The following is a 15,559-nucleotide window of genomic DNA, read 5'->3' on the forward strand; positions in this document are numbered from 1 at the left end:
ATCAATTCCCATTAAGCAACAGAATAACCAATAGAACTGTATAAGGTGCATGTGGTTGAATGTCCATATTTCATGTTTCAAGGATAATTATCCAAGAATCAAGATTGAATAAAGATAAAATCACTAATTCTACCCACTAAGACGGAAATTTTTATTTCTTCCTGGTTATTTGCTTGCTTGATGACCTATTGATGCATTAATGTACTCTAGTGTTGTTCAAACTTGTTTCGGAAACCGCATATTGCTGACGATTGAATGGCATTTTAAACAAATTTTCGGCGACACACAGTTTGAACAACACTGACCTACACCAACAACTTTTAGACATCTGTTATTCCGTGTAGAATTTTAAGTATGTCGCGAAATATTTTCTGGAGCTACCAAAAAGACAATGAGCATACTCGGATAAATAGCCGTCAGAGTTGGCAGGACTTTGGAGTCTGGAGTCCAAAAAGTCCGGACTTTTGGAGACCGAACTCCAGTGGAAGCGCCTCCTCATTGGAGTGTTGCCAATTTTGATGGCCGTGTTTATGAGAATTCTTAATCAATATAATTGAGCATTTTTAAGAAATCTTACTTACTTACGTAACTGGGGCGCACACGGGCCCATTGCCGCATTTAAGAAAAGTCTGTAGACAGCTCTATCTTTCGATAACTTCTGACAATTCGAGATATTGAGCACTCGATATTGTCGATAGAGATAGTGTTGCACTTGGTATTAGAAATTGAGTGGAAGCTAGCAATAAAACCAGCTTCAGGCGATACTTATGGCAGGTCATGGATCGCAATTGATCTGTATGGTCAGTGAACTAAAGTAAGTAAATAAGCATCCATATCTGTACCGGGCTGAGCTTAAAGTCTAATCAAATTTTGCATGGAAAAAGACTTCATATAAAATTTGATTCGGCGTCAAGCTCTAGTTCGGGGCTATGGTGAGCAACGACGTAAAATTAAGAATGCCAAAAGGCGCATTGCATTTGGTATTGGCTTTTGGCAGGCAGAAGCCGGCGATAGAACCAACTTTAGGCGACATCTGAGAGAGACTTTGAATCACAGTGGATCTGTACGACCATCGAAGTAAGTAAGTCAGTAAAAGACGCATGGAAATTGACCAAAGGCTGATCTACAGCATCTGAAAGAGTTTATTGCTGAAATATTTAACATGCATCCTTAATAAAAATTGAATAAAGATCAAAAAAGATTAAGTTTAAATTAAATTTTTATTTAATTATTTTTTGTCTACAAATTAATTACTTTTACAATCATTTCCTTCCTTGGTTGATTCTTATTTTCTCTTTTTTTATTTTTTAATGTTTATTTGATTTTTATCTCTTTTTTTTGTTTTACAAGAACTTAAAAAGTCTCAATATAGTAAAATTAACTTTTTTTTTCATATTTCAATTTAAACAATTTTTGCTTTTTATTTTTACTATTTTTTTTTAATATCCAGACGTATTTTTAATTTTTATTAATTCTCAGGTAATTTAAATGTATGCACGTGAATCTTTTTACATTTTCTCACTCGTTGTCATCTTTTTGAGTTTCGACTTTTCTTTATAATATTTTGAATGCGTGTGTGATTTTTAAAGCTGATCATCAGGCAAATGGTCAGCCACGAATTTATTCTTCTTTGTCACATAAGCTTTTTATATAGTTTTTAAATAGTTATATAGATAGAAACCTGTCCAATTCACACGATTCGTATTGTCAGAGCTGGAAGTTGAGTTTATGGATTTTGGATGGAAAAGTCGAATCTGGTCGACTCTACTCCATATGAAGCTTTAGTCGATTGAAGTCTACATTAATCCCAGATTGTGGCTTTCTCAAAAACGACCGTTAATTTTTTTCAAAAAAATATTTTTTGTCGTTAATATTCAAATTTTTTTTGACCGTTACTTTTATTTTTCTTCGTAACGGAAATTTGTATTTTAAAATAAGTTGAGTTCGAATTGTTCGAATTTTTAATGTCGAAAAACTCGAATTTGAGACGGCCACACTCTGATTAATCCATTTATAGCTTAACTCAACTTCAAGCTCTGCACATCAATTTATGTAATTTACAACATAAATCTTTTTGGATAAATCATAAAGTCATTCAAGTGCATAAATTTTCATATTTGTGTGTTTACTATCTTGTAAGAAAATAACTACCAATTTCATACATATTTTTAATATATTTTTTGACAAATGCATTCCTTTCATTTCATTGTGAATTGCTTCATATCCAGTATAGTAAAGTTTTGAAGCTCTTTATTGCGAAGATAACATCAAAAAAATGTAGGTTTTTTCAAAAGATTTTAAGTTTTTGGAAATTTCTTAAGCATGTTATCTGATTCGCAATCATTTAATGATGATTTCCATATAGTTTTACATATGTCTCTCGTTTTATCTCTCACACGTGTGCACACACAGACGAATAAAGGAATTATATAATCCAATAGAAAGAAACAAAAATGAAAATTTTTTTATAATTAAACCCATAAAAAGTATAAGAAACAGTCATTTAAAGATCTTCATCTTTTTTCTTCAATTTTGGATATGTTTCGCAGTAATTGTTGCTCAATTTGGATGCATTGGTGCGAGAAATTGAAGGTGATTGAAAGTTTGATGAAAGAAATTTTATGGAATTTTGAAATCTTTTGAATTTTTGAGGTGAAAATTATTGGAATTTTTCGTTAAAATTGAACTTAAAATTTGAATTTTTTCCGTTATGAAAATTTTTCAACTTAAATCTTTCAACTTAAAGTTCAAATTTTTTCCGTTGAACTTAAAATTCAAATTTAAAACTCTCAAATTTGAACTCAAAATTTAAATTTTTTCCGTTAAACTCTTTTTTGAACTTAAAATTCAAATTTAAAACTCTCAAATTTGAACTAAAAATACAAATTTTTTCCGTTAAACTCTTTTTTGAACCTAAAATTCAAATTTAAAACTCTCAAATTTGAACTCAAATTCGAAAAACTTCAAATTTTTGAACTCAAAATTTTTCTATTTTGAACATTTTTTGAACTCAAATTCAAATTTTTTCCGTTACGAAAACATTTAAATTCAACAATTCAAAGAAGTCAAGTTCAAGAAACTTTCATTTCAAGTTCATTCCAACGATAATAATAAGTTTTAATAACTTTCAAACAACCTCTAATTTCCATCAAAAATGCCAATTATTTTTGCATATTCTCAAATTTTGTTGTTAAGACGACATTGATATGCTCGACTGGACTCGATTTACGGTCAAAATAAAAAAGAGTTAATCCCTTTTTCAGATCTTAATAATGCGTCGAGCAACTCAATTTCACCTTGAATTTTGAACATTTCTTTGTTTTGTAAAATAAATATGTTTAATTAAACTATAATAATATTAAGTGTATGTGTTTGAATCGCGTTTGCATGCGTTTCATATATGACAAGATACAAAAAAAAAACACAAAAAAATGAAAAAAACTTCTTTGTTATTTCTAAACTCATACAGTAAAAGTAATGGAATATAGTAGTTTCATAGAGTACATCCCTAACTTGATAGTTCCAATTTTTTTTTATATTTTTTTATTTTTTTTCACCTATCAAAATATGTTTTTATAGCAATTATGTTCTTCTTTTTACATTCGAATGATATAAATAAGTTAAAATTAACTGAATAAACCCCTAACGTCACCACCATTTTTGTCCCATCCAATCTCAACACATTTTATGGATTTTTTATATTTTTCCGAAAGATTTTTCAATTTTTTTGCATAATTTTATTCATTTTTTTTTACTCAATTTTGTAAATTATTTAATAGTTTCTCTTATAAGCATGCAAAAATTGAGGCAATATACTTCATTTGCAAGAAAAGTTAACAAATTTTCAATTTTAATTTTTTTTTAAAGTCTCGAAACTTCTTTTTTTTTAGAAAAAATCAAATACACATATCTATAAAGGCAACAATGTTGCGAAAAGCATTTTTCAGCAGAATGATTCAACAAAAAAAAGTGTCAAAATTTCCTACAAATTTTTTTTGTTTACGTATGAATTTCTCAATGTTTTTTTGAATGCATATTCTTATGAATATAAGAGGGAACTAGTTAACAGAATAAGATTTTTAGATGAATAATTAACGGTTGATTATGATAAAGTGAATTGTCATCCAGTTTTAGTTCTGTTTATCTTCAAATTTGGATTGGTTTTAAAATTTGCTGGATTAAATTTTTGATCTTGAAGGTTAAATTTTTAATCCGCTGGATTAAACTTCGTATTGAATGTAACATTTTTTAATCTATTAAATTAAGTTTTTGAATCTTTTGAATTAATTTTTGAATTTTTGGGTTAAATTTTGAATCTTTTGAATTAATTTTTGAATTTTTGGATTCATTTTAATCCTTAAAAATCAATATCAAATCCAACAAATCATTTTTCAAATTGCATAATTCAATTTTTTAATCCATCGGATTAATTCTTGGATTAGTTTCAGATTTAACCTTAAAATCTCAAAACTAAACCATCCTCCCTAACAGGCAAAGAGCATACTTTTATGGTATAGACAGACTATTTCAGTACCTAAAAGCGGTATCTTTGCCTGTTAGCTTCCTAAACCATCCAAAATTGAAGATCGTCGATTAGTTTTTTACAAATGATCCTGAGATAAATCCTGGATTAAAAAATATTTCCAGACAATTCACTTTATGACCAATTCAACCACAAGAATCACAATCAAATATTTATTTCAAGTGGTGGTTATGCCATTATTGCATAATTATTTGGATTAATAATCATTCAAATTGACAATATTGGAAATACCAAGCAATATTTTTATTTATTTTTTTTGAAGGAAAAACCGTATTTAGTAAAAATTTACAAAAATAATTATAAGCAAAGCTCAAACGAAGCTTTGAGATATGATCGAATTAGAAATGGCCACCAATTTTTTTTTAACTTTTTTTTTAGATTTTTTTCTCATTTTTTTATAGCTCATTCATCATTTTTTGTTGTGGATGACTTAAATAATAAATTAAATTAAAGTATTGTTTTACTCTCTCATATCTGTTTATATGTTTTAATTATCATAATTGTTTTTTATGTCTATCAGTTAATGTTTTTTTTTTTTACTTTCTTAACTTTCCCGGGCATATTTTTTAAATTTAACATAAAGCTTTTTCAATATTCTATAGTAATTATTATTTATTAATAATCATAATAGTGTTTCAAGTAGTGAGCTTATTTAAATATACTTCAAAAATTAATAATCTTCATTAGATGAAGACTAACTGCGCATTTTTGTCATACTGATCAGTAATTGAGTATGTAGCTAGAATTTGCTTCAAGCATTATAAGGAACTTCATGTCAAACACTTGTATGGACTGGCCATACTAGCTGCACAAAGAATTATATATTCATAAAGCTTATAATTTTGAGAAGGAGCTGATTTATAATACTTTAATTCAGTGTAATCCAAATTGTGTTGCGCGACACTCTAGTCGTCACAACAAAGTGTGGCGTTGCAATCTCACAAAGTGTGTCGTGACACAAAATAGTTTAGACAACACGGCACAATTGTTTTAATTTTTGACTGGTTGTCTACATTAGTGTGACAACGACACACATGTTGCGCAACACTGTCTCAGCCACAAAAATTCTACAAATTTCCTTCTATATCTCTTACTGATTTATGTGCTTGATCTCAGACTACTCAGTCTATGATCACACAATACTATCCACACATAACCTCAAGTCCCAAACTGTTAAGGAACAACTGACAAAAGTGAATATAATATACGCATTTGCTTCACAAGAATGCACCAAAATAATAATTAAAAAATTGGATATCCAAATCATAAATGTTTATATACTTTTTTGAAGAAAATAATAAAAAAAGGCCTCATTTGACCAGAACCAATTGCTTAATTTCAATATAATTATTAATCATTTTAAAATTTATTTACTTTAATAGTTATTTTCATCTTTTTTATGATAAAATCAATGCAGTATAATTAAGCATATTTTATATCTATATTTTTTTTATGAGGATTTTTTCCATCAGTTTTCCAACTGTGTGGAAAATGAAGGAACTAAAAATGCAGTATATATTTGGAAAAAAATAAGCAATTGAAAATTAAAAATGGGATAAAATAACTTCAAAACCTTACAAATTCTACAATATTTGTATTCTAAAACCTTACAATTTTTTTCTTCTTCTAGAACATTATAAAAGCTTAATAAAAGCGTAGGAAATGTATATAAAAAATTGTATAGTTTTAGAAACATTTGTATGGTTCTAATCTAATTTTTGCACATTTTATAGTCAATGCATCGATGAAAATGTCTAGTTCTTAAGCTCAATAACTTGTTTATGATAAACAAAAAGAATTATGATATGAAGAAAAAAACGAGAAAAGAGAGTAAAGAGTGACTTTAAATGAGCACAGAAAATAAGAAGTACGAGAACAGACGATAATGTAGATAGAGAGAGCATCCTACTACTTTCATGCAATACAGAAATTAAAGTATATATAATATATAATCATAATAATAAAAAAAAAGAAAAAAAATATTTAATGGATGTGATTAATTCCTTTAACAACCACCCACTCCCATATCACTTTGATAACGCGCTGTTAAATATCTGGCTGCCTCGGTCATCTCCTCGAGACTTTTATATAAACCTAGCAGATGTGTACGAAATTGTTTTGATACCTCATTACTTCGTCCCTTATTTTGTTGATTCTCAGACTCAATTCCTGAATCATTTTCATTTGATGATACTTCACTCTCACTATCACTTATCGTGCTTGAATTTGAGGATGATAAAGACACTGTGCTTGGTTGACGAACGTGACCACTTTTTCGTGATTCTGTTGTTGTTGCTGTATTTGTTGTTGTTGTTGTTGTTGTCTGTTGTGGAGCCGACAGATTATTATTTGTCTCAGTTACACTTACAACATCTGTTCTTGTATTATTTTCACAAATTTGATTATTCTTCTTGTTGTTTGTCTCAGTCGTTTCCTCTTCTTGTCCATTACGGCCCCACAATAAATCAACTTTAACTGAATTTAACATAAGATATAATTCATGTAGATCTGTATTTTCCAAACAATCATGAATATTGTTTGATGACTTCTTTTTATTTTGATGATGATGATGATGATGATGATATGTCTTTTCAACTGCTGGCTTGACAGTGTCATTTGAGTCACCAACCTGTAAAAAATTAATCAAAATAATCTATTAGTCTTGACATTCAATGTGATTCATAACTATAAAAGATAAAGAGAGAGGCTTTATTGTAGCTGAGTTATGATAAGGAAAGAAAAACAGACTGTGTGTGGCTTAAAATCAGCCGGCATTTTAAAAATAGAACACATCGTATGATTTTTTTTGTTATTTTTTGCTCACTCTCAGAGACTTTATGGATCATCTGATTTAATTTTAAACTTGAGTGATTTTTCTGTGTCTATTTTTAATGTGGAAATATGGTTAATGTTCTTACCTTACTATCCATTAGCCGTGATGGTACCAAAATCATTTGATCCATCAAGTTGACAGTTTTTACAAATCTCTCAATGACATTGATGATACTTTGGTTTGAAATTTCTTTATCGTCGTGAATAATACGACGTAAACAGTTCCTGTAAGATAAAGAAGAATAAATTCACGGTTAGTTGTTATGTTTAATTGCTTCAGAGGATGTTATTTTGGTCAATGGTCATTAAACAAAAGTGGAAATTAAACCTGGTGATGATTATTAGGTTCCACTTTTTTTAAAGACCAGGTTTCATTTGATTGCAAATTAAACTTGTTTTGATCAACAAAAATATTAATGACATGCTCATCGTTTGACATTAGCAGTGCCATGCAGAATTAATTCTTGGGAAGTAATAAATAAAAACAGCAATCATCTGATCAAAACCAAGTTTTCAAGTTGAAGCAATGTCATATTAAGATTCAGAGTCGGATTTTTTTGAGAATTAGAGTTCAAGGGCATTGAATGATGTTCATATGAATGGATGAATTAGGCGTAATACTGACTGGATGAGTCTTTGATTGTAATTGATGTTTAGATAGTCAAAATGGCAATCGATTGGAGTTGTTCGACTAGTAAGGCATTAGTCAGACTTCTGTTTATTCATAGTTTAATTCTCGGTAGACATGCAGCAGTAGATCTAATTTCTATGCGTCCATTTGCTTGAGTCAGCTTATTTGTGACATTTTGCAATTAACAAAGCGATGAGGCATAGCAACTGCGTTGTGCAACTAGAGATTTAGTGCTCTTTGATAAACCTTATCTATTCAAGATATGCTTCATACCAAAATCAACAAGAATTGTTATCAGACAAATGTCAAAAACTCGTTATTGTAACCAACGTATTTTTGAAATTCAAATTTCAAAACCATACAAATTCTAGTATTTTCATAGTTGTAGACCCCTTATTAGAACATAAACACATTTGATTCCTTTGTTAAATAATCGTATTTAAGCTTAATTGATTTAAATTCCAGAGTTAAGGTAAGTCTTATTAAATTAAATAATTAAATGTAAATTAAATTTAACAAAGCGTTTCAATCTCGCGTAAAGCACAACAGCAGTAGTCAGCAAAAGAAGAAGAAGAAGAAAAATTCACAATTTATACAATTCGTAAGGTTATTTATAAGTTGATGTAATCGCACTAATACCACCAACAGAGAATTGAGCACTCAAGTACTGAGAAGATACATATATCGAATATTTATTTTATAGTCAGCGATTCATTCATAAACTCTACGTGCTATAAAAATGTAAATCTTATCTAATATTTGACTTAATTAATCATAAAACTTCTAAACGTGTAACTTTACATTCCAATGATACGGATATCGAAAAAAGACTTAATTCTTATATATTCAATGATAGCCATGTATTGCTGCATTGCTGTGTGTCGTCTTATGTATCTTAAATCTTTTTGTGGCCAAAATTTCACAATCCATATGAGCTTTACAGACACAAGAAAAAAATCTTAAGTATACAGCAGTTAAACTCAAAATGATTATTTTGGAAACGTGTTTCACCCGATTTTTTAGTCAAAGCATCAAAAGACACGAACGCAAAAAAAAAATGAGAAGATCTTCTAAATGAACCGAGAAGACTAGAAAGACACCTGTGAATTTTTAAAAATTCTTCTTGTTTTTTATAGGTTACTCAATTCCTTTATCTATCTGATTAGCATAGATCAATAGCAACATCAATGTAAAGTTTTTAATGCTTCTTTCCTTATGAATGATTCCCACTGTTGATTCAACAAAATATAAAAGCTTTAATGAATTCCGGCGTGCTAGATATTCACGCAATTCTATTGCCAATCAATATTTACCAATCAATTAAAATTCTACCACCTTAGTCTCGTACTGTACTTTACATAATTTATAACTTTGTTCTCGACACGTCCGTCTTAACTCAATCAAAATTGTTGTTTTTCGAGAACATTCCAAGATCTTCTTGATGGATAGGGCATTTAGAACACTTAAGTTACATCCTGATTGTTTACTATTCTTTAATCTTCAAGTTCTTAAGTCTCACGTAAGCTTTATTTGCTCAAATCTGCTCAAAAAGTGCTATTGGTGCCATACTGTCTGATGTCGACAAACTACTTTCACATGAAAGGTTCAATTGGCACCATTTTGCAGCACACACGTTATTTTCACGTTCAAGATCAGCATAGATGACACCATTTTGAATCTAGAAGAGTCTTTGGCTGTAAATCATGTCTAATTTGACCAAATGTATTGGAATTTGGGATTTGAGTTTCTAGACTGTTCCTGGTTGATCATTAAACAATCTGTAGACTTTCTTCAATTCTGGACTAACCATCTGGACTGAATCCAAGATCCCAAGATCCAGATACCCACATTGACCCTCATTATCATGGACTATAACTCCAAAATTACTCCATGCTGACTTTTTCATTAACAAAAAAATCAATACGCGTGTGAATAGGAATTAGATAATTATAAAGTAAGCCAGCGTCTGGGGTGTGTCGGCATTAAAGCTGACCGTTAGTTGACCACCAAAAAAAATGTTTTTACATAATCTTCAGAACTGAACAAAAAGCTTCACGTGGCACAAGAAAGTAGTCCGACGAGGAATTTGCTATAAGCATGGCTATAAGCTACTGATAAGAATCTAGACTGGCTTAAAGTCTTGATGGAAACACGAGTTTGAAGTGTAATGAACCTTATTTGCAAGAATTTTGAAGGAATGGCATTTAAATAACATGTACAGCAGGTCATGTGCACTTTCCGGTACTTAATACTTTACAGTTACAACAACACGTCAAGTTTATTGCACTAATGACTGTTTTCATTGCCATATTATCCATATCGTTATCAAAATTGATAGGAACAAGCATACAGGTTATCAGGGATGGATTTCGCATTACTCAGACATCAATTTACTATGTATGATAATCATCTATATTTAATGGCATTCACATTGATTTGATTAATCATTCCTGTATGTCTACATCGTAAGGAATCTCGGAGATGACATAATAATACATCGATTGGAATTTTAAATGAGTTGCCGTGCATCAATTGCAGGCTGCACATCTCCTTGTTACAGTTTTGTCAGCTTCTTCTTATATACAATTTCATTTATGGCATCAAGTAAGCAATTATATCGCGAGTACCTCAATACTGACAAATTTTGCGCAATAATTCACTGGACTGTACTAATTTGCTGAATTAATAAGCAGTCAAGCTGTGTTTGTGTGCAAAAAAAGTCTCATCATTTTTCATTACTTGCGATTTTTTGTTGGGGTCATTTGAAAGTTAGGGGAACCGAAAATTGGATTTTTGGGTAGCATAACCTCAAAACCTCCCAAGAATCATCATTTTAGACATCATAACACAATTTCCCCCTGCCTGATCAATCTGATATCAAAGTTATATTGGCAGGTACATAAAATGCTTATTTCTTCTGCCATCCATTGTTGTTCATTCGAGCCAACCGAGAAATGTGAATGAAAATGGAAACGCATCAATTTCCAAGGCCAAATCGTTTTTTTATTTATTATCGATAACATAAATGCACGTATTCTGGTGTGTTTAGGTTGTTATATACTTCGTCTCTTCATCGGTGTTGGAACTATGTATTAAGTATATGCTAGATTGAGTAAGAAGCCTGTCAAGCTTCTTTAGAGAATTATGAAGAAAATTGAATAACGGTAGAAATAAATTTAAACTTTAACGGTCAAAAAGAATTCAAAATTTAACCGTCAAATAAAATTCAAATTTCACTATGACAGACAGACATTTTGTCAATCAACAAACAATATCTTTATCATGATAAAGCTAATTTTTATGGCCTCATCAGCAACATCGTATCGTGATAATAAACAGTAATAATAATAATGAAATGCACATTTACATTATGTAGATCAGCACATAAGATGTTTAAGTATATAAGACTGTGTGTAAACATAGCCATAGCTATACACGTGCGTATTAAAAAAAATAATATTCAACTTTACCTAAGCAAACTGCTTAAAACGCACACAATCGCAGGAAAGTCATTGCCAATTCACGAAAAAATATACAGCACAGCAAGTTGCTTTACTATCAAGGCAAGAAAAATGAGCTGAGAAATAATGAAAATTCAGAGCGATATTTAATTCCGTAGAATTTAGATAATCAGGGTCGGGCTTAGTTGATATCAAGACTGAAGCACTGCTGGACATAACAGCAAGTCATTAAAGCTCTTTAGCATGCAATAAATTCGTTACCGATTCATGAAATTTTCATTAATTTTTTTTGTTTTGTTTTTGTTTTGCGAAATTGACCACTAGAGCAGCGAAAGTTGTTTCTCCTCGTACGCTGCAATCATGAACTGTATGTCTGTATGTATGCTCGATACATATTTGTTAAGACAGTGTTTTGGAATGTGATGGAATGAGCAACAATAACATGAATGTTGAGAGGTACAGCAGATTACATACATACATTTCACTGCTGTGCTACCACAACTATCAAGCTAAGCAACAACACGATAATGATGATTTAGCACATATTTCTTTATTATCGCACTCGAATCGAGAGTGAAAAGAGACCTTCAATATGTTCAATCAACTTTAGAGCGAAAGGGAAAATTTACATTTAATTACTTTTTTTTTTTGCATTCTTTGCTGAACTTAATCGCCTGTGATCGTCTCGCGGAGGACACACAAGTCGACAAAAAAGATCAAGTTACGGCAATTTTTAGTCGACCTGGTCAGTTCTATTTTATTTATTTCTTTGTCTTTAATTTAATATATGATTCGTGATTTAATTAGTTGCATGAGAAATGAGGAAAATTTACATGTGAAATTAAGGAAATGGACTCGATCGAGTAAGGTGTAAAGTCACTGTGTTACTATTTATGTTTATTTATAGAATTGAATTGTTAATTTTTTTCAGGAAGTTTAGCCTATTTCACCTATATCGATATTCATTTATGCATCAATATGTTATTTACCGACTTGTTTGTTTGCATCAGTTTGCATGACTTTGCTAGGAACTTGAATTTTAGCCTTTAACTGGCAAAAAAACTATTTGAAAATTTAACGGAAAGAAATAATTTGAAATTTTTGACGAAAGTTTAAACGAAGAATTTTGAATAAAAATTTAACGGATGAAGAATATTTGAAATTTTATCGGATGAAAGAATTTTGAAATTTTGACGAAAGTTTTAACGAAAATTCTCAAATAAAAATTTAACTGATGAAAAATATTTGAAAATTTAACCGAAAAATGCAGTTTGAAATTAACGAAACTTTTTGATTTTTCTATCAATAACAAACTAATTTACAAGTCAAATTTTAAGGAAGACGAAGCCTTTCCGACACATCAGGTCATGTTGCATTATTTATTTACATAAAAATCCATTTTTAAACTCTTTAATTATGAAGGAAAAGCAATCGAGTCGATCAAGTTTGACAACAAGCTCAAGGAAATGGCATTAATTCCTCACACAAGATAGCATAACAAAGTCGTTAAAATTGAATTTCGATGCCGAAATATGCCGCATATCACCATAAAACTGCAATCCATTTCTAAAAATAAACAAAACACACTCGATTAGAAGCTTTTTTTTTGTTCCTCTTCTTATCTTCAATACTATAGCTGTATATTTCGTAAAAAATACTCATTACTAAGTATGTGAGTCGTCATCATATGATTCATTAGTCAACGAAAGTTATTCACTGTCATTCATAAAAAAAATTGTATTTCAATTGCAAATATGTAAGCAATACAGAACAAATACACAGTCAATATCTCTTAAAAATTATAAAGTTAAACTGTGTCTCATCTTACGTAAAAGCAACCAAAATAAACATGAAAGCTAACATTATTAAGTATGTAATGTGTCGGCATTAGCTGTTTTTTGGTACATGAAACAATAAAAAAGCTGTGAGACGAGCAGTCGAGAAAGTCTTAATACAGCACGTGATATGTAGTTATGGAGCTGGATTATGCGGCAAAACTAATGTTGAGAAAAAGGAAAGGTCGAAAATGGATTTTGGCTGGATGCATACACACACAAGCTTTGATTGCATATTATTTATGGTAAGTCAGGCTAGGCTTTTGTTGTAATTCCAAAATACAATTGCGCATAAAATTAATGAGAATAATAAAGTGAAAGAAATGACCCAGAAAAACTAGTTAATGGATTCGCCAATATGTTCAGATTGTTTAGTGATAAGACACACTACATAATTAAGTTAATGACACTTGGACGATGTCGGAATTAAAAAATTGGTTATTGCATCTAAATAATCTACGTGCCAAGTTTTATTCGTTGTTGTCTTCTTCGTTTATTTAGTATTTTTAATATCAGAGTTGCGAAACAACTGCCTGACACAGGCAAAAACCTTACAAATTCTTGATAATTTGTATGGTTCTTGATATTTTGTAAGAAAAACCATACAAATTATCAAAGAATTCTACGGTTTTTATCTATGACAGGTCCTAATTTTGCAACTCTGTTAAAGTCAGTAGTCAGTAGCATCGGATGTTATATGACGTCAGAATCAAAAACACACTGCATGATTAATACAAAAGCAGCACAGGTCATGAAATATGTTTTACTACTTTTTTTTATCATTTAGAGCTGAGAAATCATCCAGTTGTTAATCTATTATTCACAAAAGTAACATAATTTAATATTTTGGTTGGTATATAGATGCACACACCATAAAAAAAAACTGTATATTGCTGTTTGTCTGTTGTTGTTGGTTTTGGATTTGTTGGAATGGCCTTCACATGATTTCTTTCAAACAGACGTATATACACGAAAAAAAAATAATATAATATACAAAAAAAGAAGAAATAATACATTTTTCGTCTATTTTTTTTCTACATGTTCAATATATGTCAAGTTGCATAAGAAACTGTAATTTTTATATACGAATCGGAGAGAGGTCATTCATAAATTAAGTAGACGCGCGAATTGATTTTCAAAATAATAAATTTTTTTGTGCAGTCTATCGTTCATTTTGAATTTTTTTTCTGCCTTTCCTTACAATTTTCCCATAGAATGTTCAAGTTTTTCCATTCTTCGCATGACGTCCAACGCCTTAAAAAAATCCAATATTTTTTCATACACTTGAAGTTTTCCAAACAGCATTAAAATTTGTGTTCCAGTCGCGTGCAATTCTCGTGTTCTGATTGGCTTAAATTCCAAAGTCATACGATATATACTGTATTATAGAGGGTGCCTTTCTACAGTCAGTCGGGGCCGATAAGAAGAAACTTTTTTTTTTCAATCAATGATTATGGATACTTCTAGTTGTAGACATAATTCAATTAACACTTGACAATTTTTATGTCTGGATCTTATATGACTTGCAACAATTTGATTTCTGGATGTTTGGATATAATTCACTTAATTGATTAAAACTTACCGGCTGTTCTCAATATTTGTCATTTTGGCTTTCTAGTATTTTATTTGTGTTTTACTATTTGAAAATTTGTTAATAAAAACTTTTAATTTCACTTTGGATTCTATTTCAATTTATTATAGCTTTGCTTGACTTCTATTATTAGTTTTTTATAATTTTCTTCAGATTTTCACCGCTTCTATTTTCTTTATTTTCACTTTAATTTGAAAAATTGTTCACTTTTTTTTCACTTTTAATTTTATTTATTTCCTACAAGAAAAGGCAATTATCTTCTGGATTTTTCTTTAATATCTCATCACTTAATTCATCGAGCTGTTTTACAACTGGTCTGTGCAATGACAATTTATAAACAATACTAACTAACAAATGTCTTGAATAATATAATATCAAGAAATCAAAAAAACTTTAATAATTTTTAAATATTTATTGTGGGACTCGAGTTTTATGTATGGACAATATGACTCTTTCTCTTAAACTGGAAGTTATTCTTCCCAAACAATTCTTTTTAAATAAAGGTTAGCTGATTTTTTACACTGGAAAGTGATCTGCTGTTGTCCTTATTGTGGCTGCTTGTCTGAATTAATTAGCTTTAATTTCTTCAATTTTGACCACTTTTCACGTTTATTTGTTTACAAATTATTCTAATGACTTTTCAAAGATTACTTGATTTTTTGATAA

At 30.0% G+C, this 15,559-nt stretch overlaps 1 protein-coding gene across 1 annotated transcript; it reads right to left on the bottom strand.

Annotated features, from left to right (window-relative positions):
• Positions 1-6,182: 6,182 nt before the first annotated feature.
• LOC139092702 (mid1-interacting protein 1-B) lies at positions 6,183-15,343 on the bottom strand. Its single transcript, XM_070643220.1, has 3 exons — positions 14,885-15,343; positions 7,462-7,600; positions 6,183-7,172 (listed from the first exon to the last, which is right to left on the bottom strand). Exons 1-3 carry the CDS (start codon positions 14,905-14,907, stop codon positions 6,549-6,551), a joined length of 786 nt encoding a protein of 261 aa, XP_070499321.1. The 5' UTR covers positions 14,908-15,343; the 3' UTR covers positions 6,183-6,548.
• Between the last annotated feature and the right edge of the window lie 216 nt (positions 15,344-15,559).

This window comes from Chironomus tepperi, unplaced genomic scaffold (assembly GCF_022539635.2).
Source record: "Chironomus tepperi strain 1889 unplaced genomic scaffold, CSIRO-AGI_Ctep_v1 contig_309, whole genome shotgun sequence".
Lineage (NCBI taxonomy): Eukaryota > Metazoa > Arthropoda > Insecta > Diptera > Chironomidae > Chironomus > Chironomus tepperi.